The sequence below is a fragment of the Kwoniella dendrophila genome, chromosome 5 (assembly GCF_036810415.1).
Source record: "Kwoniella dendrophila CBS 6074 chromosome 5, complete sequence".
Taxonomy (NCBI): Eukaryota; Fungi; Basidiomycota; class Tremellomycetes; order Tremellales; family Cryptococcaceae; genus Kwoniella; species Kwoniella dendrophila.
Genome location: NC_089480.1, coordinates 1,824,024 through 1,846,500, shown reverse-complemented (window position 1 = coordinate 1,846,500; position 22,477 = coordinate 1,824,024). Strand labels below are relative to the sequence as shown.

At 35.2% G+C, this 22,477-nt stretch overlaps 8 protein-coding genes and 1 non-coding gene across 9 annotated transcripts; 6 read left to right on the top strand and 3 right to left on the bottom strand.

Annotated features, from left to right (window-relative positions):
• Window positions 1–1,817: 1,817 nt before the first annotated feature.
• Window positions 1,818–4,076, top strand: L201_004510 (uncharacterized protein; the record flags this gene model as incomplete). The annotated part of the gene is made up of 5 exons (XM_066220251.1): window positions 1,818–2,965; window positions 3,046–3,137; window positions 3,245–3,335; window positions 3,405–3,517; window positions 3,619–4,076. 5 exons carry the CDS (start codon window positions 1,818–1,820, stop codon window positions 4,074–4,076), a joined length of 1,902 nt encoding a protein of 633 aa, XP_066076348.1.
• A 525-nt stretch (window positions 4,077–4,601) lies between these two features.
• Window positions 4,602–6,529, bottom strand: L201_004509 (RuvB-like helicase 1; the record flags this gene model as incomplete). The annotated part of the gene is made up of 4 exons (XM_066220250.1): window positions 4,602–5,111; window positions 5,221–5,768; window positions 5,897–6,029; window positions 6,239–6,529. The coding sequence occupies 4 exons, from the start codon at window positions 6,527–6,529 to the stop codon at window positions 4,602–4,604; spliced, it is 1,482 nt and encodes a 493-aa protein (XP_066076347.1).
• A 669-nt stretch (window positions 6,530–7,198) lies between these two features.
• On the top strand, window positions 7,199–7,729 carry L201_004508 (uncharacterized protein; the record flags this gene model as incomplete). Its single annotated transcript, XM_066220249.1, has 1 exon — window positions 7,199–7,729. One exon carries the CDS (start codon window positions 7,199–7,201, stop codon window positions 7,727–7,729), a length of 531 nt encoding a protein of 176 aa, XP_066076346.1.
• Window positions 7,730–8,311: 582 nt separating this feature from the next.
• On the bottom strand, window positions 8,312–11,191 carry L201_004507 (uncharacterized protein; the record flags this gene model as incomplete). The annotated part of the gene is made up of 7 exons (XM_066220248.1): window positions 8,312–8,527; window positions 8,637–8,753; window positions 8,868–8,991; window positions 9,058–9,509; window positions 9,580–9,649; window positions 9,718–10,493; window positions 10,568–11,191. The coding sequence occupies 7 exons, from the start codon at window positions 11,189–11,191 to the stop codon at window positions 8,312–8,314; spliced, it is 2,379 nt and encodes a 792-aa protein (XP_066076345.1).
• Window positions 11,192–11,666: 475 nt separating this feature from the next.
• L201_004506 (uncharacterized protein) lies at window positions 11,667–14,431 on the top strand (the record flags this gene model as incomplete). The annotated part of the gene is made up of 6 exons (XM_066220247.1): window positions 11,667–11,874; window positions 11,977–12,289; window positions 12,374–13,098; window positions 13,164–13,334; window positions 13,395–13,635; window positions 13,714–14,431. The coding sequence occupies 6 exons, from the start codon at window positions 11,667–11,669 to the stop codon at window positions 14,429–14,431; spliced, it is 2,376 nt and encodes a 791-aa protein (XP_066076344.1).
• A 426-nt stretch (window positions 14,432–14,857) lies between these two features.
• Window positions 14,858–16,463, top strand: L201_004505 (uncharacterized protein; the record flags this gene model as incomplete). The annotated part of the gene is made up of 9 exons (XM_066220246.1): window positions 14,858–14,891; window positions 15,059–15,162; window positions 15,257–15,362; window positions 15,462–15,549; window positions 15,632–15,699; window positions 15,798–15,901; window positions 15,969–15,979; window positions 16,066–16,286; window positions 16,378–16,463. 9 exons carry the CDS (start codon window positions 14,858–14,860, stop codon window positions 16,461–16,463), a joined length of 822 nt encoding a protein of 273 aa, XP_066076343.1.
• Window positions 16,464–17,015: 552 nt separating this feature from the next.
• L201_004504 (uncharacterized protein) lies at window positions 17,016–18,471 on the bottom strand (the record flags this gene model as incomplete). The annotated part of the gene is made up of 7 exons (XM_066220245.1): window positions 17,016–17,247; window positions 17,323–17,375; window positions 17,448–17,596; window positions 17,671–17,799; window positions 17,936–18,090; window positions 18,248–18,342; window positions 18,442–18,471. The coding sequence occupies 7 exons, from the start codon at window positions 18,469–18,471 to the stop codon at window positions 17,016–17,018; spliced, it is 843 nt and encodes a 280-aa protein (XP_066076342.1).
• Window positions 18,472–19,056: 585 nt separating this feature from the next.
• L201_004503 (uncharacterized protein) lies at window positions 19,057–20,056 on the top strand (the record flags this gene model as incomplete). Its single annotated transcript, XM_066220244.1, has 5 exons — window positions 19,057–19,185; window positions 19,269–19,331; window positions 19,441–19,580; window positions 19,661–19,806; window positions 19,932–20,056. The coding sequence occupies 5 exons, from the start codon at window positions 19,057–19,059 to the stop codon at window positions 20,054–20,056; spliced, it is 603 nt and encodes a 200-aa protein (XP_066076341.1).
• Window positions 20,057–20,262: 206 nt separating this feature from the next.
• On the top strand, window positions 20,263–20,377 carry L201_004502. Its single transcript, XR_010725556.1, has one exon. It is a non-coding gene; the product is annotated as a 5S ribosomal RNA (ribosomal RNA).
• The last annotated feature ends 2,100 nt before the right edge of the window (window positions 20,378–22,477 follow it).

Genomic DNA, 22,477 nt, shown 5'->3' with positions numbered 1-22,477 from the left:
TTATTCAATGTTTTCTATGGTGAAGAAATGTAGGAAGATCGGTATGGGTACGCTGTATGTAATAAAATTGAATTGTTTACGAGAAAAGAAAATCGTTCCTCTAATTACAGGCTGTATTTCTGTTTTCTTTTCTCTCCCTGGTTGTGCTTTTGCGTGTTTCTTTTACGATATTTCTAATGGGGCTCAGATCCTTTTTGACGTGAGTGGTTGGTTATTTTTTCCTGATTTTTTGTGAGTTGCCCGAACAAGCGATAACTGATTATCGAAATTGGAGAAGTTACAGTAAGGTTACATATGATGGGTTACAATTGAATATGTAGCTATTGAATTCAAAATACTATGTGAATGCCAACATATGTGACTAGCTTGACTGTGAGAAGAACGGCAAGTAGAAGTAGGGGAACGCAAGGGCTAGAGAAAAAGTAAACTACAGAACTAGAGCATTCGGCTTCAGAATTCACTGTACATTAGGTATGAATACTTTGTGGTTCACGACCTTACAGGCCTGCTCTAGACTTGATAATGAAAGGGGGCCGTCATCTTTCGTGATCTTAGCGTAGGTACTGTGTAAGGGGATAGTCATCAGGTTTAATGAAACGACAGCATCCTTTACAACCTTTCAAGGATGTTTTCGAAATCCAATACAACAAGTAGAAATGCAACAGCGACAAAAACAAATATCTCTGAGTACTGCGGTAGGTGGCTTCTTATGTTCTCATTTCTTCTTGTTTACCCTTTTTATAATTTTGTGCCCGTACGTACAGTATATGGTTCCGAACAACGAGGAAAATCAAGAAGAAGGGAACATGCATTCATCCAGCGATGGAAAACAGGCACATTCTTCAACCCAAAAAGGCTCAAGTTTTACCCTGAATTCCCCTTTGTTTTCCCTTTTTACTATAATCAATCTTAAAGTGAAAATCAACAATCTCTTGGAATCCCACGTTTCTGGGTTTGAGGTTGTTAAGGATGACTACCACTCATCAACGCAAAGCATATAATGACGAAGGTGGCATTGAGAACGTACCCCTCTCCCCTTCTCTATCGATGATTTCGTCTAAAATCGACTTTTCGACCTACAATAGACGTCTATGGTAATCAACGATTGAGAGATTTGATAAAAACAGTGAAACCCATAGCAGGGAGTTATGTCCTTGATGTTTAACTTCGCATCCAATTATACTGGAAAGATATCGGTTGGAAAGCTTTTTGTGATTAGTTAGTTCAGCTCGGATTTAATTCTGATAAAACGCGGACAGTCAGGTATCTGATAAAAAAGGCGTAATTTGGCTTGAGCTTTTCCTGTTAAAACGATACTCCCGTGAATATGCCCAGAACTACAAAAGTTGTTCATTGTTGCCCATCAAGCACAAGCATTAGTGTGTCATGATATGTTGATTATGTTCTGAAAGAGATTACAGCTTTGATAATTCTTCATCATGAAACAACAGATTTGATGATCAACTCAGATAGTCTTAAGATATGTAACTTGTATCAGATCAAAGCTGATTATACTGGAATTCCGGAAAATGAAGATAACGTTATGTTCTGACATTATGACGTCGTTTTAGATAATATTAACATGTTGATTTATTGATTGATATTTTCTGTCATGTAAATCACGATTTTGCCATGTTTCTAATTTTGTTGAAACATCCTTCACCTTTGGTTACGATAGATGTCATTACCGGAAGATAGGATATAGATACCAGATAGAATATAGAGGACGGTACATACGAAAAGATCGCTTGACAGGCATAAATACATATAGGAAGAGAACGAACAACTCTACACCTATATCTCGGTTATCTGCAATCATGCGATCTCGAATATGTAATATATCAAGAGGATCCATATTATCGAAATCAGTGATTCAAGGTCATATACCGCAATGTAATTTGACTACTAGTTGTCGGGCTGCTCTACTACTACAGCCACGGCCAAGTATCTCAATTTGGAAAATAAAAGGTTCTTCGATAACACATTTATCACCTCTTCGATATTTCCATTCTTCGACTTCATCCAACATTACCTTTTCTCAGTCAACATTTAATGACGATAAAACATCAAATGCCAAACAGAAATCGAATTCAGCTTCTTCATCTTCATCATCACAATCGCATCTAGAACGTGAACCGATAGAAGGAGCAACAGATTTATCACATGCACATTTCATTTCATCTGCATCACCAAAATCAGATTTTAATCCTAAACAAATACCTGAAGCAGGACAAGATTTATCTTCTTTAACTTCATCTGAACTAAATTCACCTTCAACAAAATCACCTAATAATGCTAATAATGGTAATAATGATGATCAAGAGTTAAAAGAATTTCAAGGTAAATTATCACCTACATCATCACATTTATTCAAATTAGTAATTCCTTTACCTACTACATCAATGAATTCCATGAAAACGAATGATTTGGGATTTGGATTTAGACAAACAGCATTTTTATTACATCCTTCACAACCTTTATCACATTTATCAAGATTAATTATTGGATCATTACCTAAACATCTTAGTGAATCAGAAATTACTTTTTTATCAGTTACAGGTGAAGCGAAAGATATTGATCAACATTTAAGAAATGCCGCTGAAGAACAACAAGATCAAGAAGAAGCTCAACAGAATCAAAATGAGAGAGATGAAGGTGGACCACATTTAAATGAAAGAGAAAATTCAAAAGGTAGATTTCAAGAAGTTTCATGGTCACAATCAACTGATTTATCAGATTTTATTAAACAATCTTGTTTAAATGAACAATTTAAAATTGTTATTTCACCCAATCTAACCATAAATGGTGATGAGTCTTTTAATGGGAATAATAGTAGTACAGAAAATTCAAATGATATAACTTTAGAAGTTATCATACCTAGTTTTTCAAGTAGAACACATTATATTAGAAGAAGGTTATTAAGTTTGACAAAAGAATTAGATAGAATGACTAAACAGAAGAAGCAGTGAGTAATCAACTTGAACCTACCTTCTCATGAGAACGATTGATTGGGTATAATACTAACCATGATATGATTTCTATAAGAATCGACTATACAGCTCATAAAGGTGCGCAGAAATTAGCAGTAGCAGCTTTGGGCGGTGGTGTAGTTTACTGGGCAGCTGTGATCAGATGGAGTGAGTGAAATGAAATCATACAATTACCATTTCAAGATAGTCATCGTACTATACTTTCTACCTCGTCATTGTGCCTGTCAAACTGACTTACCGTAAACCTTTTATAGCCTTCTTCACTGATGCGGGATGGGACTTGATGGAACCTGTAACTTGGGCAACTGGATTTGCAGCTTTATTAGGTTCAGCGGCTTTCTTGATGTCAGTGAAAAAATTGTAAAAGTTTTTAATGATCGTTACTAATCCTTTGGGCTTTTCTTATATCTTTAGCTATCATAATCGAGAAGTTTCATATTCATCTTTATTAGATTTATCAATCACAGCTAGACAAAGAAAATTATATGATCAAGCTGGATTAGATATTGAAAAATGGACTGAAATGGGTGAGTATAGTAACATATGACCTTGATTGTTCAGGGATGGTAAAAAAGGAATGACATTGACGCTGACGTTGATTCCCATATGTTTTTTTGGTCATGTACAGTATCCGAAGCCAAAACACTTCGACGTGAAATAACTAGAATAGCATCAGATTACGATATAGAATGGAAAGGTGAATTAGAAAATTTAGCTGACCAGAACTCATCATCTTCTAATTCACATAAATCAATTTCGAATAAATCTAAAAAAGAGGATCAATATGAAATTGGACAAAATAAAAATGTTGGATCATTAAAATCCAAAGATGAAAATTCAACAGATTCGGGGAAAGAAGAAAAGTTAGATATTGATGCAACAATTCAAGAAGCATCGGAATTAGCTGAACAATCAGAATCAAATAAATCAAAAGAAAAATCTGCACAAAGAAAAGGTCAAGTAATTGATTCTTCCAAAAAAGATGATGATAATGATAGAGGTTCATTAGCCAGAAAAGGTCAAGAAAAAGAAAGTGAATCTGAAATTAAAGGTAGAAAAAAAGCTAAAGAAATTATCGATACGTAAAATACACCATACCTATCAACTATATACAGTACTAATATATAAAAATTTAAACTTAGAATTGTGCAATATTGAATATAGATATAGAAATACAAAACATACACGACTTGAACGATCATTAGAATTAGGAGTGGATCACTTTGAATATTCCACTTTGTATGGTCAACTTACTGTGGTGTATATCTGTCAATCGGAAGATTGAGTGTAGGAGGAAATACACCTGGGATAGACACTGATACAGACTGGAATAAACAACTGCGATGAAATTGTAGCATATTGTTATACATTATTTACCATGCATGTATATATATCATTCTATCATATATAGTTTAATGCGGTTTTCTTGCTTTAATCATTAGACTTTGAAGATAACTGATGGTTCTTCATGTTAATCTCGACAGTATACATAAAATACTTCTGACTATCAGTTTGATTTGCTGAGTTTTAGCTAACGAGTTCTCTCTGCGCAATATGACTTTCTATACCATTCATTAACCCGCTTAGATATCAAATTCTATTATTATTTTTTTAATATTTATTTTCTAAATCATCTAAATCTTTTAAAACAGCTGTAGATCTTTTAGCATCTAAAAACAAATCATTTAATTCTAAAATATCATCTAAATTAACACCGTTATTAGGAGTATCACCATTCTTGGATTTATTAAGGATGTTTGATGGAGTTAATAATTGTAAAACAAATCTTAAACTTGAATTTTTTTCACCTTGAATTGATAAATTTTCTAAAGCATCTTTTGAAATTTGAATATTTTCAATTTTACATCTTAATTCTAAAATTTTTAAAATTTCTTTTTGATTATATAATTCAGTTTTAACAATCATACATCTATCTAATAAATCAATTGGTATACCATGTGGAGATTTTATACCTTCTGAAGAACTACCTAAAATACCATCATATTCTGTTCCTCTAATTGTACATATACCTCTATTTGAAGCTAATACAACATAAGGTGACATTGGTGATTCTAATGCTCGATTTAAATATGTAAAACATTCCATATCTAACATGTGAACCTGAAAAATAAAAATAATGAAAATTGAGGGTGTGTTAAAATAGATCGATAAACCAATTCAACGAAAAGTACACAGTAAATTTAAGAGCGGTTTAAGATTAATCACTCACCTCATCAATAAATAAAACACCTGGTACTAATTCAGCAACACCTTGTTCAATATATTTATCTACAACTTTATTGATTTCTTTTCTTAATTTATCTGTTACTTCAGTTCTACCACCTTTAACTAATTGACCCATTACAGACATAATATCTTGACCACCTTGTGGTTTAGCATTTGCCATATCTAAATCATTTAAAGTAACATCTTGAACTAATTCTTTTCTTTTATGTACATCACCTTTTGGTAATGGAACATATTCTTCAGCTTCTAAATCATATTCTGATGCATATGCATCTGATCTACCAACTCTTTTAACTGCACCTGTATTAGCTTCAATATAAATTACATCACCAACGACAACTCTTTCTTTTTGTATTGCTTCATATACAGATGGATCTAATCTTAATTGTTTTGTACCTTTAACAGTTTTTAATCCAACTATAACATGTGATATCGTTTTACCATATCCACTTAGAGGATTTTCAGCTTCAGATGGTGTTAATTCAGTTACTTCTCCTTCATATACTTCTTTCGTTTCTTTGATTCGAAGGCCTATAAGGTTGGAAGATAGAGGTAAATGCTCGTTAGGTTAATAACTCTTTCTCATATTTGCATACAGTCAAAGCGAAGAAGAAGTAGTTGATCATTTCAACCGTTCTTCATTTTTAACGGTCACTCACCTATAGCGCGTCGGAAACAACTACCTAAAACTTCGGTTTTCTTTACTTCTCCTGAATATACTTCTGATCCTACCATAGCACAGAAAGGTACTTTGGATCCTAACTCCTGACTCAATGCTAATGCTAATGCTGTCTATAGAAGAAAGAAAGATAGCAATCAAATATTAGCATTGTTTTATTGCCAAGGAAAGAACGTTCTCAACGAGTAAATGTGACACAGCGAATTTGTTACTGATATAACTACTAAGTTATATTATGCCTCTTCCACTTTATCTGATCCTAGCTTATACATACGCTAACGGGGAACTTTACTATTTAAATGTGTAACCTAACAAAACTCACTTTACCTGTTCCAGGAGGACCAACCAATAATAAAGGTCTACCAGAATGTTTACCTAATTTTAATAAAGATAAATGTAAACCTAAAGCTTCTCTAGCTAAATTTTGACCAATAAAACCTTGACTAAAATCCATTGCTGTACCATCATCTGCTAAACCTAAACCTTTTATATGACTATGTGTTGCAATTCTACTTTCTCTCAATGTTGATGGTGGTGGTGGTTGAGTTATAATTCCACCTGAATTCGGTTGAGGTGCTGTTGATGTTGAAGATGAAGCTACTGCTGATGACATTTTGTATAACTCTACTCTCTTGTTTTCCTTTCTGGCACTTGGATTAAGAGGAGAAGTACAGGTTTGATTCGATTTTCTTATATGTATGTATCCCAAATAAAGTAACGAAGAAAGGAATTCATTAATTAGAAATGTTGAAAGATGTCTCTATTGAAGATGAACAAGATGAAAACGCGTCAGTTGAATATTTCTTATATAAACATTTAATATCATTTTATCCCATTTCACCCATTTTATTATATATCCCCACCAAAGACATTATTTTCATCATCATCTTTCATTATCTCTTTTCTTTTTTGTACTATACCTCAAACTCTTTAATTATATCAATAACAACAACTAATCACTTATACACCTTTATATCTACCCAACAGAACATATCAGAACGAAGAAGCTTTATTTTTTATAGCTTCACTTATACATTACTATTTTCATCATATGTCAGGAATTTAGTATATAAACTCGCATATACCATTCTCTTTAGTTGGGATAACTTTCACTTCGTTCGACAAACTTACAAAATACAACTAAATATCACATCAAACATCAAGGCTCGAAGAAAAAGTCGAAACAAGCTAAAATCACACTGTATTCAACAAACATCCGTAATTGGAACATTTAAACTCCTTCTCACTCACACAAATACACAATCATACACCCCCAAACACAATGCCTAGATTACCAAGAGCTATATTCCCAATATTACCAAAAGGTTCACCTTTATCATTAATTGCTCAAAATGTCGGTATTTCAGGATCAGGACCGAAATTTTCATTAAATTCAACATTAAGATTTAATCCATTATCAAATACTTTACCTTTTAGTGGATCATTTTCGACTAGTTCTAGTTCTTCTGCTTCTTTATCACATTTATTCGGTGATAATCATCAACATCATCAACAACACCAACAACAACAGCAACCATCATCATCATCATCATTTACTGGATTTGGATTTAGAAATACATTATTATCATCAACATCATTTTCACCATTAAGTTTTACATCATCAGTTCAACCACATAGATCAGTTTTAGGTAGTTTAAGATTTATAGCAATGGGTACATTTTATCAACCTTCACAAAGAAAAAGAAAAAATAAACATGGTTTTTTATCAAGATTAAAAGGTACAGCAAATAAAAATGGTAGAAAAATTTTACATAGAAGATTATTAAAAGGTAGAAAAAATATGTCTCATTAATTAGAATAATCAACCAATTTGATCATTCGAATCCTAAAAACAAAATTCTATCATTCTGGCTTAATTTCGCAATTTCGAAATTCATAGAAAGATGATTTCAAGAAGTAAAATCTCATAGATATACTCGATACGAAATTGTCTTTAGTATACTAGTTCAATAACATTGTACATATATATCATATAACTTATAGATGAGAATAATCTCGAAATGATAATAGATGGGGTTTCTTCAATAACTTTCTTTGCTAACGAAATATTCATATATATCAATTATACGAAACCATTCAAAATAGAATATAACAATATCATGCATATATACCCATTTTTTGTCTATAAAAACATGTTCCGAAAACGATATCTAACAAAACGTAGTAAAACAATACATATGATACAAGTTAGTCAATTAACGTGTAAAAGGTAAGGCAAGGGGTATATCGGAAAGAAAATCAACTCTATTGATATGTACTGTACGTCATATAGCAGATAAAAGATTTGATACAAGATTAATCCAAAGCATTCTCACTTTTTCTTCTTCCTCATATTTGTCTATTGGAATATATGCAAACAGACGAGAAATTTCCATTATCGCCCAACTCCAGCAGGCATAGGTAACCATTCTCTTGAGTTTGAAGATGGAGGAGTATCGAATCTTCTAACTTCTCCAGGGGGTGGCCCAACCATTTTACCTATTAAATAAGGTAATTTTCCATTTGGGCATACATCTTGAAGTAATGAAACGTATCTTGCTAATTCCAGATGTAAAGTTGGATAATATGTTGTTGAAGCTTTACGCAATGTCTATTTAGGTGAATTTAGGTGTATCAGTATTGCTTGACATGTGACTGTGATGCAGGTTAAATAAAAACCTGAAGTGGAAAGTCATAGGCACAGGTAAGCCTTTACTCACCACCAAAATCCTATCCATTCCAGAAGCCATCAAATCCTCGTGTAATTTCAACGCATCTTCTTTACTTTCGATGGCTTGATTCTTGCATAGAGCGTTCAGTAATTTAAAGTGATATGTCTGTTTAAGATTGTGTTTGTCAGCTTGGGCGCCACTTCACCTCTGATATGATTACCATAGCACATCATAGTTCAGCTGAATCGATGATAGGATAGAAGTGCGTGATATACTCACAACATAGTTCATAGCTTCAAATTCTACACCACCAGTAGCACCACCGGGAGCAACAGGTTTTTCAACTAAACTCTCATCTACCTCTGATAAATCCCATAAAGTGTTGGAGGCATGACACATGATCCTGTAAAGAGCACAGCGAAGAAGTACAATCAGTAAGATGGGTTAACATAATCCTTTCATCACTTACCAGAAATAATCTCTACATATGTCACTCAATTCTCCAACCCAAGCTTTAAATATTCTTGGTCTATGAGCTTTTGTCACGAATTCATGATGATCTTTAGATGGATCAGGTAAATCAGGTAACAATAAACTCCTAACTTCTTTTACTATATTTACTGTATTGTTTTTGATTTGAGACGCGGACTTTTCATCGAATCGGACTGATGTAGGTCGATTACCAGGCTGTCTCGTTGATTGGTGTTGATGTTGATGTTGATGTTGTGGTAACAACGGTGAAGAAGATGAGGAAGAAGGAGTCGAGTAAGCAGGTAGCGGGAATAGATCAAAGAGGAATAACCATAATTCTATTATGATTTGTCTTGAAGCTAAATCACCTGGTTTTTTCTCTGAGAATAATAATGTGGATAATGATGGGAATGGTGCTGGAAAATGTGTTCTCAAAGCTACTTTGCCGATCTTTATATCATAACATCGTATCATCGTATCATTAGCTTATTATCAATATTATAATCTGTGGTAAGCTCACCTCTGAAGTTGAAAGTGCTTTTACGCATCTCAGTAATTCATATAACATCTGATCATCATGTTGTTCCTCTCTAATCGTTCCAAGCAAAAAATCAATTAGTTTTTTCTGGGCAATTTAACGATCGGTTCGCTAACTCACCTCCATTCAATATCTAAAAGATCTTTCAATTTCTGTAATATCAAATCATATCCTTTCATCTCAATAAATTGACCGACCCAAAAAGTATTTTCGTGTCTTAATAACATTCTTAATTTTTTTGCTTTTCCTACATCCATATTTAAATCCGTTCCTTTATGTGAATTTAACCATTGTATAAAAGAATCAGGTTGTTCACCACCACCACCACCACCAAAACCAGAAATACCTAATCCTTTACCTGATGATTTACCTAAGGAATTTACACTGTTATTCGAATTTGATGGACTAAATAATGCTGATAAAGGTCTAGAAGAATTACTTCCACTACCACCACTTGTACTTGTAGAAGGACCAATTGAACCTCTGACGGATCTAGGTAAATCCATTGATTGACCTCTCTGGCCAGAGTTATAACCTGATAGAGGTGGTGTCATCATACTGTTATTATTGTTATTTAAATTAGGTGATGTAACTGGAGAAGCAACGATAACGAATCCTTCACCATTTACATCATACGTTTTACCTACTTGAGGTGAATTACTTTGGTTTGGTGATGATGGCACTTCATTCGATGATTTTGTTTTTCTTAAAAATGGTGTTGAAGATCTCTTTTTCACTTTATTGCTACTGCTGTTAGGCGTAGATGGTACAGGTAATCCCAATGAAGATAATACAGTAGGATTAGAATTTAATGTGGATAGTAAAATTGAATTTTTAACATCAGGTGAAACTGTAGCGAATTTCTGTCGTACTGTTACTGGAACTTGTAAAGAATCCTATGATACGAGTCCAGGAACGATTTAACATGAGCTGATGACAAATATATATATATGAATAAACTTTTACTCACTAGTAAATGTTCAAATTGCATATCGACATCAGATTTCGACTCTTTCATTGTTGTAGAATCAAAACTTTGTCTGAGATTATTATGAGGAGATGAAATTTGTTGAGAGTCTCTCGGTGAAGGTAATTTTTGATGACCCCAAGCCAGATTTGCACTGGGCTGTCTGGGTGGACCCATACTCCTAGACCCAGATGAAGGTGTGATATTTGTTCTTGATGTTTCCCTTAAAAATGAATCGTTTGTACTTTGACGTGGACCTGAGCTCTGTGATGTTCTAGGTAAAGGTCTCGAAGATACTGTTGAAGCATGGTTTGACTTTTGTAGTCTTTGTTGCTGTTGATGTTGTTGTGAATCACTAGGATGTGGATTAGGCATTGATGATCTGTGATGATTAGCTAATTGTGAATTGACGTTAGATTGGATATTTGAAGGATGAGGTGAAGGATTACTTGAACGTGAATGTTGAGAATGTGGGAATTGTTGTTGTTGTTGACCTTGTCCCTGCATTATCAGTTTAGCTTGATCTGCTTTGACTGGTATACCTGGAGTAACCATTGGAGGTGGTCTTGATCCTGATGGTCTACGCGTTTGAGGTTGACTCTGACTTGGATAATGTATTGATGACATGATATTTCTATAATCTGCTCATCGACTTGAATGCAGAGGAATGTATATTAGTACGAGTTATGATAAGGATAGTAAAAGTGTAAAAGTGAGACAATGATAAAGAGATAATAATATCAATGTAGTTGAATGATAGAGGTGGCTTTTAAGGTTGTACTAAGATTAGCTTTGTTGACAGTTGAATGATACTCTATACTATGTTACACGTGGCAGATTATATCAAAAACAATAACAAATAAAATCAGTCGCCTGCATGTGTATGTGCCACTTTGAGGTAAATTACCGTAAATCCGCCACATGCACACCACACCCTTTGTTCTTCCTTGTTAAGCTCACTATCATGTATTAATTATTGTTGAAATGAAATGAAATGAAATGAAATGATAATCTTAGTGATAATATCAAGATATATTGATCATTCTTATTAACATCTGTCAGACTAGCTTGCTTGATTATACCCTGGCTCAGTCTGTACAAAATGTCGGCGCTCAACTTACCAAAACCAGTCAACTCTTATGCGGGAGAAGATGAGTTACGACAAGTATCAAATGGAATAACCTCGAACGGAAATGGAACACCCGCTGCTGAAGAGCAACAGGAAGAAGATAATATGGAAGAAGATAGACCCGTTAGAGCAAGTGATAAATTGAAAGTTGGAATAATTTATCCACCAAGAGAAATTAGAAGTAAATCTTTTCTCTTCTTCTGTTCTTCGTTTCTTCGAGATTATATCCGGAGGAATTTAAGAGGAATTGAACTAATACTATTATCAATCGTCATTTTCATAGATATCGTTGATAAAACAGCAAATCATATATCGAAATCACCCACACCATTATTATTAGAAGAAAAAATCAGAGAACATCAAAAGAATGATCCAAAATTCGCTTTTTTAAATGATGCTGATCCATATCATCAATATTATAGATATATGTTAGTTAAAGTTAAAGAAGATGCCGATGATGCTGCAGCTGGATTAACAACTTCAGCTCCAATAACAGAGGATAGTAAAAAGGATAAAAAAGAAGATATTATAAATGCTTATGAACCTAAACCATGGGAATTCTTAGTTGATTTACCTGGTGTAACTGCTATGGATCTGTAAGCTAGCTTTCGCTCGTCCATCTGTAAAATCGAGAGTTGCTGTTAGCTTACTGACTATCTTGTTTTGCAATGATGTTTTAGAGATATTCTTCGACTTACAGCATTGTTTCATGCAAGAAGAGGAAGATCATTTTTATCTTCATTATCAGTTAAAGAAGGTAGAAATTATCAATTTGATTTTTTAAGACCTACACATTCATTATATGGATATTATAATCGTATGGTAGAATCATATCAAAAAATTATGCAACCACCTTCAGGTCAAATAGAACATTTAATCAAACAAGGTAATGATTCAGAAATAAAATGGAAAACTTTAGAAGAAGCTAAAAATAGATCAGAATGGGAAAAAGTTAAAAGAAAAAATGAAGATATAAAATTAAAAGAAAAACAAGAAGAAGATAAAGCTTTTGCTTCTATAGATTGGCAAGATTTCGTTACAGTTGAAACTATTGAATTTACTTCAAATGATGAACAATTAGAATTACCTCCACCAACATCAATTCAAAAATTGAAAACAATGTCAATGGCAGAAAAAAGAATGGCTGCTATGGTTATGGAAGAAACTGGTGCAGGTCAAACAGTAGAATCAAAATATCAAAATAATGGTCAAAATGGTGCAAACGGAAATGGAAATGACGATGAAATGGAAATTGAAGAAGATGATGATGATGATGATGACGAAGAAGAAGAAGTTAAATTACAACGTATAAAAGCTCAACAAGAACAAGCTAGAGCAAGGGAAGTTCAAAGAGCTGCAATGGAACAAAGAGGTATGAAGATTAAGAAGGATTATGTACCAAAAGGTATGTTTAGCTATCCATGCTTTTGATATTTTTACATAACTGACAATGATTTCATTACCTTTCAGGTATTCAAAGAGGTGGTGTTGTAGCTACAGCAAAATGTCCAAATTGTGGTCAATCAATCCCAGAAAACGAATTATCAGAACATATGCGTATCGAATTATTGGATCCAAAATGGAAAGAACAGAAAAAGAATTTGGAGTTGCGAAGAGCACAAGCACAACAATTACAACAAGGTGAGCTGGTTTATCAGGCAATTTGGCTGGCGATACATAGCTAACGTTCACTTCCAATAGGTGCCGATGTCGTTGCATCACTCAAAAATCTTGCTCATGCAAGGACCGATTTATTTGGAGACGATTTGGACGAAGCACAAAGGAAACAAAGAGAAGAAGAAGAAAAACAGAAGAGAAGAGAAAGAGAAAAGATTGTTTGGGATGGTCATACTGCTTCAGCAGCAAGGACAACGGAAAATTTCCAAAGTTCTTTCAATGTGGAAGATCAAATCAAGAATATTCACAACAGAATTGGTTTAGGGTAAGTTGGTTCACTCCGTTGACAAGGTCATCATCGTAGCTTTCTTAACTAACATTAAATTGTTCATACTTTTTATAGCGAAACACCTTCAAACGCAGCTGGACCACAGATTGGACCTGGACCACCGGGTGCACCTCAAGCTATACCTCCACCATTAGCAGCTGGATTACCTACTCCAGGTGGTGGAACTGCATATGCAGGAGCCACAATATCAGCTGCACCTACAGGTCCTTCAACCAAAGAATACATTTCTACACCATATGATCCATCATTTTCACCTGCTCCTCAACATCCACTTCCATCCGCGCCCTCTGCACCATCTATACATCCCTCTCGAATGGCAGCTATAAATGCTGCTGGTGGTGGTAATGGAGGTTCTTCACCTTTAGCTGCAGGTCAAATTAGACCACATGAAGATGATAATGAAGGTAATGGAGATAAACCAGTATTTAAAAGACCAAAAATTGAAAAATTACCTTATGGACAATTATATACAGAACAAGATTGGATTTCATTACATCCTGAACCTATAACTATATCAATTCAATTACCTAATATGATGAATGAAAAACCTGAATATAAATTAGATGGATCAATTATCAGTATATCGGATTTACCTGTAACAACATTATTTTCAACAATAAGAGAAAAAATCAAAAGAATTGTTGATGCTGATTTACCTATATCAAGAATGAGATTAGATTATGGTCCAAAAGTAATGAATAATGCTTCTACTTTAGCTTCTGTCAATTTAGATGAAGGTGATACTTTGAATTTAGTATTGAAGAAAAAGTAAATCAATCGTTTTGCTAAGGATTATTATGTCCGAATCGATACGTTCTCAGGATTTTTGCAGTTGGTTTGGAGTGATGTGATAGAATGCGGTATATAGCAGTGATTTGATTAAGATTTTGTATAAAATGTATTCTTATAATTTACCAGACTCGATAGAGTAACCAATCTCTCAATACGGTGCATGTTCAATAGCAGTGTACAATTACGTAAACCCAAATAACTGAAAGGAGATTCGTTAATATCCGAGGATCGTTGTAATCTCAATATAAGGTATTTGCCGTTAAATGGGCGATTTCGTACGCTTCCATCATTTCAGCTTGAATAGTCATTATTTAGCATTTTATAACAATCTATCGTTGCATTAGTTCTTCATCTATATAAGCATTCTTATTCCACCCTAGAATCCCAGATAGAATAGGCAATCAAGATGGCTTTCGCTCAGAATATTTCACGATTGATAGGTATGTTCATGAAATTCTTTTGAAGTTATTACCAAGTCGTTACATTCCCATCTAATTTGCCGATCGGCATGGCCACCTTCAAACATTCTTGGTTCACATATATCATATATCCTTGACCTGAATTTGCTTATGGATACTAATCGTGAAACGGATCAATCTTAATATAGTACCTATTGCTCTTGGTGCTACAGTAGTTCAATCTTCTTTATATGATGTACCAGGTGGATATAGAGCTGTTTTATTCGATCGATTTAAAGGTGTTAGACCAGATGTAAGTCAAGTCTGTCGAACAGTCATCATTGAATTGTGGTATATTTGATCGGAAGGGGCATCTTACTCATGTGATAAATATATATACATAACAGGCTTCTGGAGAAGGTACTCATTTCTTAATTCCATGGTTACAAAAAGCAATTTTATATGATGTAAGAATTAAACCAAGAAATATATCTACAACAACTGGATCAAAAGGTCAGTTCAGTCTAGTTTGCGATCTCGCCTGTTATATCTACTGTTTATCAAGACATTGCACTGAATATGCTAACATCTCTCTCTCTCACTGATATATAGATATGCAAATGGTTTCTTTGACTTTAAGAGTAATGTCAAGACCTGATATCAATCATTTACCAAAGATTTACCAAAACTTGGGTTTAGAGTGAGTCTCTCCCTTCTTATCGTTTTGCAAGTAAAGTCCTTTTCAGATTTACTGATCGTTTACATTGATATTACTTAATCAGTTACGATGAACGTGTACTTCCTTCCATTGGTAACGAAGTGTTAAAAGCTACTGTAGCTCAATTCGATGGTGAGTTGGCTTATATCCACACCTTTGACACAACACCACCCTACTATAACTATCAATTTTTAGTTGTCATTGACATTTGGTTTTCCTTTCTATACTAGCTTCCGAACTTATCACAAACCGAGAAATTGTTTCAGCTAGAATCAGAGATGATTTACTAAACAGAGCTAAGGAATTTAACATTCAATTAGAGGATGTATCTATTGTAAGTCGGTTTTTCCGCATTAATCTAAATACGAAATGACAACTAACCGATCTATATTTCGTAACAGACACATATGACGTAGGTTTCGATCTTATTTCGCTTTATGTTGATGACTTGTCGCATTGATATCGCTGACTCGGACGCGGCCATCTTTCACTTTCCAGCTTCGGTAAAGAATTCACAACAGCTGTTGAACAAAAACAAATCGCACAACAAGATGCAGAAAGAGCTAAATTTGTAGTTGAAAAAGCTGAACAAGAAAGACAAGCTGCAGTTATCAGAGCTGAAGGTGAAGCTGAAGCTGCAAATACAATTTCAAAAGCAATTAATAAAGCTGGTGATGCTTTTGTTCAATTTAGAAAAATTGAAGCTTCAAGGGAAATTGGTATGTCCCCCTTTTATGAAACTTCCTTCTCCCCGTTTCTTTCTCTCTCATATATCAGTATTTTCTCGCTAATCCTTTTGCTCAATTATAGCCGCAACTCTTTCTCAAAGTAAAAACGTAAGCTATGTACCTGCTGCAGAAGGTAACTTGTTACTTCAAGTACCATCTCAACAATAAATGTAGGATTACATAGGAGGGAGAAAGAGAAGTGACGGAAAAGGTTCAAGTAATGTATGTCGGATACTTATTCAGAGGGAAGAGAGATATTTTTATATTCACTTGGATTAACATTATTTCGTAATGATTGATAACATGCAACAGAAGCCAAATTTCACATTTCCTTTCATGGTCTTATGCCTTTTGTATCTTCAACATACTACATGCAAGCGTACTTGGCTGCACTTATAGACTGATTGGGCATCCGAGGACAAACGAGTTCTCAACCTGCAAATTTCGAAAGTGTATAGATGCTTTTTACTTGGGCTACGTAAGACCCATTGTTTCACAACTACAACTAAACCGATGGTCTAATGCTCCTGACCAATTGCTACGAGGACACAATGAACGAAGAATGTCATTGAATGAAAATGTTTTTTTGTTGTTTATCGATTTTATCATCCATCCATCATTAAATCTTTTCATCACATTACCACTACTCATGAAAAAGAAAAAAAAAAGGTATAAAATTATGAAAAATTATCTTTGATTTCCAATTATTTTCAGAAGCTCTTAAGCAGCAGTAGTAGCGGTAGTAGGAGTATCTTCCTCTTTTTTCTCTTCTTTAACATCATCAGCACCGGCAGCAGCTTCAGATTTTTCAGCAATAGCTTGTTTTTTGAGATCAGCAGCAAGTTCATCAACTTCTTTCGATGATTCTGTAGCAGTAACTGTAGCTGTAGCTGGTTCATCAGCTTTTGTTTCAGTAGCTGGTTGATGAGTTGATGCAGCTGTTGTTACGTCTCTGCGATGTTGATAATATATCAGTTTAGCGCTTTTTTTCTATTCCATCAAGGAGGAACATGAGCGGGAAACTCACTCGGCAGCTTTCTCTTCTTTTGGCTCTTCTTTTTCAGCGGCAGCGGAAGTGTCCTATTTCAAATTTATTATTCCCATGAGCTCGATTCCGTTGGACCGCGAAAGACAAAGGGCAAAGGAGCTCACGTTAACTGGTTCAACTTCCTTCTTTTCCTCTGTAGCGGCAGCAGCTGGAGCAGCTTCTTCTTTAGATTCTTCAGCAACTGGAGCAGCTGATGATGAACCTGCATTAGCAGTTTGAGCATCTTCGAAAGCGGTCTTGAAAAGGTTGGCGTCTATGCATAAGTGACATCAGCTATGTTGTTACCTTACAGCAAGATCTGTAGCTGACAGACAGAACAGTACTCACTTTCAGAGTTACCAAATCTAATAGCTAAAGTTTCAGGTGCAGCTTCACCTTCAGCGTAATCTGCGGCAACGTTCCAAACCCACGATCTATCTGATCCAACATTTGGTGAGAGTTTCATATCAGATGAGACTATGAAAGATTATTGATAGATAATTAGTGAGATATTCTCTTCCAAAAAGATCTGGTTTAATTCTAATATATACATATATATATATTATATATATATATATATATGGTATCATATATCAGGGGACGAAAAACTCACTGATGTGGTTAGCACAAACTTTTAAAGTTTTATCACGTCTCATGACTAATCTAATTTTTTGTGATCCTTCTTTATGTTTGAGTAATCTAACATCACCAGTACCTCTTTCTTTCCATTCAAGTGATTCTTTAGCGAATCTAAAGAGCTTAGCTCTCCTATTGTCGTTAAGAATTGCATGTGTTAGCAGTCAAGTTCAGCGACAATGATTTCTGCAGAACATTTGGATGATTGTATAGTTTTTTTTTTTCTTTCTCCAACTGATTCCCCTTCAGAAAGAGGGTGGGAACTTCCTGGAAAGTAGCAAGAACTTACATTTTGAAAAGAACTTCCTCATCTTCCTCATGTGTTTTAGCTTCAACTTGTTCGGTAAGTTTGATAACTGGTTCGAATTGTGGGTCGTGCTCTTCCTGCGAAATATGATAAGTTGAACATCAGTGCATGAACAGAACTAGCACAGAATCATGATCTCCTTTATTCTGATGACAGAATATTCTTTTACGACTTACAGCACCGACTTGTTCTGTTGTGTCAGCCATTATGAAAGAGATTTAGCTAGAAAGTTGAAATAGAAAGCACAGACGTCAATTTTCCAATACTTTTTCGCAAATTTCAAGCCGAGTGATATAATCGAGTCTCTCGCTGCAGTCCAAATGAGACTTACTTGGTAGAAATTGTAGGGTCGTGAGTGTAGCTTAAGGAAGGTATTAAAGATGATAAATGAGAGGAAGGATTGAATATATGTCATGGAATGTGGAATGTGTTGGACGGCAAATTGTAAATGGTAACAGCGTCCAAAACGCGTGCATCGACCTTCTATAGCTCCACCAGTGTATGCCTAACCCCCCTTGCATATAGCTTGTTTGACAGCGTCCACATGCCTATTCTGTCGCGTGCCACGTTGAAACCGTTCGCAATTGCAAACTAACTTACAAGTCCAATTATCAAAGCGAATCTTGTCTTGTATATCTGAACCACTGTCATACAGAACCAGATAACATCTTTTACAATAATAGCCTTTCCATCAACAGCTTGTCGGGCTCACAGACATCAGTGATCGAACGAAGCTTGATAAATCAAACGATTCATTTAGCAGGGAAATTGATTCACGAACGCTTTCTACAATGCTTCCTCGTCTGGCCAATCTTCTAACCCTTTTCTTCTTGGTACTCCCCTTCACCCTTGCTCATCGAATAGATATAGATCCAGGAGAAAAGGATTGTTATTTTGAAAGTTTGCAGCCTCAAGATCGAGTAAGTGCAAAGAAGACTCTCGATTAGAGAATCTCCGGTAAGCGATGTTCATAGGGTATAGCTAACTTCACACATTTGATTAGATGACTATAACGTATGAAGTAGGAGGTTCAATTGGAGGTGGACATTTAGATATAGATTTTTACGTGAGAATCTCATTTTTCTTCTTTCTCAATCAGCTTTCTGGAAACCCCCCGTTCCATTTGAAGGAGGAAGTTTCGTCATGAAAGCTGATGATATAGATTATTCAAATAGGTAACTGATCCACAAGGAAAAACAATTTATACACAACATAAAAAATCACAAGGATCTTTTTCTTTATCAGCTGATAGACCTGGTAAATTCTCTTATTGCTTCAGTAATGAAATGAGTAGTTATGCAAGAAAGGTATTAAGGTGCGTTCAATACAATACCTTATATTCCCGTCATAAAGTTATCTTCCTAATTAATACTACATTTTCTCATTTGATAACAGTTTCAACGTACATGGTCAACTTTATATCGGTGAAGATGAACAAATAGCACCTGTAGAACAAGAAATCAGAGATTTGAGTGCTGGTTTACAATTGGTCAAAGATGAACAAGCATATTTGGTTGTGAGAGAAAGGGTTCATCGCGATAGTGAGTTTGATAAAAAAGACGAATAAGCCTATGATTCATCATCTCCTCTACTCACATGTCCTAAAGGCTTGAAGACCATCTATCTTATTTGTGCTGATTTGTGCTGATGTGAATTGCCTTTATAGCTTGCGAATCGACTAATTCTAGAGTAAAATGGTGGGCAATTGTGCAAACTGTAATCTTATTCAGTTTATGCGCTTGGAATGTACATTACTTGAAGAGCTGGTTTGAAGTAAAAAGAGTATTATAGATAATAGTAGATGTCGGTAAATACGAATTCTAGGTACAGTAATGCATATTCATGACTTTATGACTAGATGGAATAAATAGACATATGACAACTACAAGAAGTCGGAAGAAACCAAACTACATGATCACATCATTATTATGCTGATCATGCTTATCAATAGGGGCAACAGATAATGAACTGTGCATCGTTCAGCTACAACTGTTATCTACGGCCATAGAATTCAGAAATCACTGCATCCCGTCCGTTCTGCAAAGTTAAGGTGAATATGGCTTGATTAGTACCAAGGTCGGGGACGACTTGGGAATCCCGAGTGCTGTAGTTTGACATATACTCACTTTTTGCAGCTTCATTGATTTGCAGTACAAGCCGAAAGACTACACAAAGGACGTAGGACAGATGTAAAAAGGTTGGCTGCCTTCTACTCTCGCTCGACCTGTCGATACGATTGCGTGCTCTCTTTGTAATCAAACATTCGAAATTACCTCAACCAGAAGGATAATCGATGTTTGTGACATCCCTTATTATGACGATGAACAAAGGAAATACTGTTTGAACTCAGTCACAAGGCGATGTTGAATCTTGCTTCTTTTGCGAGAATCTCGAATTCAATTCAAAAAGGAGGGTAACATCTGAAATGCACTTTCATGACGTAGAACAAAGCAAATACTGTTTGTATGTGTATCAGCCTATATTCCGCTTCTGGTTGCTTATCCAAAACCCCTACAATCAACTTACATGTTCACATATAAGTTAGTATACTCCCACCCGCTCATTTACTTTCGTCAGATATTGACTATAACCAAGAACAGTTCCATTAAGCCACTCATAACGAGTTCAGTCGACACGGAAAGTTCTGCTTTGCAAGGTGTCGAAAATAGTTTTGGAGAATTAGCCTCAAGACTGGTACGTGCCAATGAGGTCTATGAATCTGCCACTGCATGTTGGGAGGAGCCTGAAATTGAAGGGGAGAGTATTATCAAAAGTATTGAATCACTTCAGGATGCTACTACATACGTTGAGATTTATGAATCTGAATTCGAAAAGGCTGTCAAAAACTACTTTGAGTCTATCCATGCATCTGATCAAGACGAAATCCAGAAAACAAGAAAAATTGAAGAGTTTCAATCAGAATTGGTACAAGCGGACACAATTGTGTCAGAACTAAGAAGACTTCACAGAATTCGACATACCTCATAATCCAAAAGATTCTGACGAACAGATGCGAGAAAGCTACTGCCTATACCGACTCATTAAACGGAAACGATGAAGATAAATTCGAAGAGACGCGTAAGGATTGGTTAACCGCCACTCATGATATTAACAGAATATTACCTTCAATCAATCGATGTATCTCACATCGGGAACATCCCGAAAGCTTAGAGACGTCTAAAGCCTTTTACCATTGGCTGAATACTGCGGAAGGAGTAGTACTAGAGGAACAGGAGAGACGTGGTAAATTCCCTATCGAAGATGATGAAAAAACATTCTTGATCGGATATGGTACTCTATTATTTAGCGAAGGTGTTGAAACTGGTGAGAAGTACATTGAAGCTATGACTATGTGTAGTGACTTTCTTGAACATTATAGAGAAGGTTGGATAGATACTCAACAAACAAAAGATAAGGACTTGTCACCTAGTGCACAAAGCTATCTCTTTTATATGCAGAATCATGAATTGCCTCCCGACTCAGTCCAGATGATCCACAATAAATTTTTCAACACTTTTTGTGCGGTCACCAAAAAGGAGATGGATTTTTTCGATATTTTCAAGGGAGAAAAAGAGAAAAGGGAAGCGAATGAACCGCGAGATCATTCGACATAAAAGATGAAAGCTGCTCGCTGGGAAGGTTTTTTGCGCGCAGGCCACCCGATCTTGGCGATCCGAGGAGTACAGTATATACAGGTTCAGCCGAAATTGCTAAATGATTCCAGTTCTATACATTTTATACATGTTACAAATACGTGAACGATCATCCAATGAAGACTATTTAGGCGTCGGAACTATGAAGTCTAAAATATACAGTACTTACATAATACCTGGGAAATAAGGCGGATAGAAATGCTTTTAGTCAAAGAAAGGAGAATACCACAGTTGACGATATTGTACCTTCGGGTTCATATCAAAACCTCAGTGACTTTTTTCTACCTTACGATTGAGTTGAACACCGAACTTTCCCACTGAAAAGAAAACCGTGGAGATCATGAGAAAAGCGTTCACATCAATGATTCCACTCTTTCTGCAAAATCGAGCTATGATGTCAGTTTAGGATGGCAAAACTGACAAAATAATTAGCACACTGTCAGTTTGAAATACCTTCCTTACAGCCCCTATGCGGATTTGAAAAAGAGGTACAATGTCTAAAGATGGACTTCAAATTGCCTTGATCGTCTGAAGTATTCTGAAATGAGTGGGTTGCCTT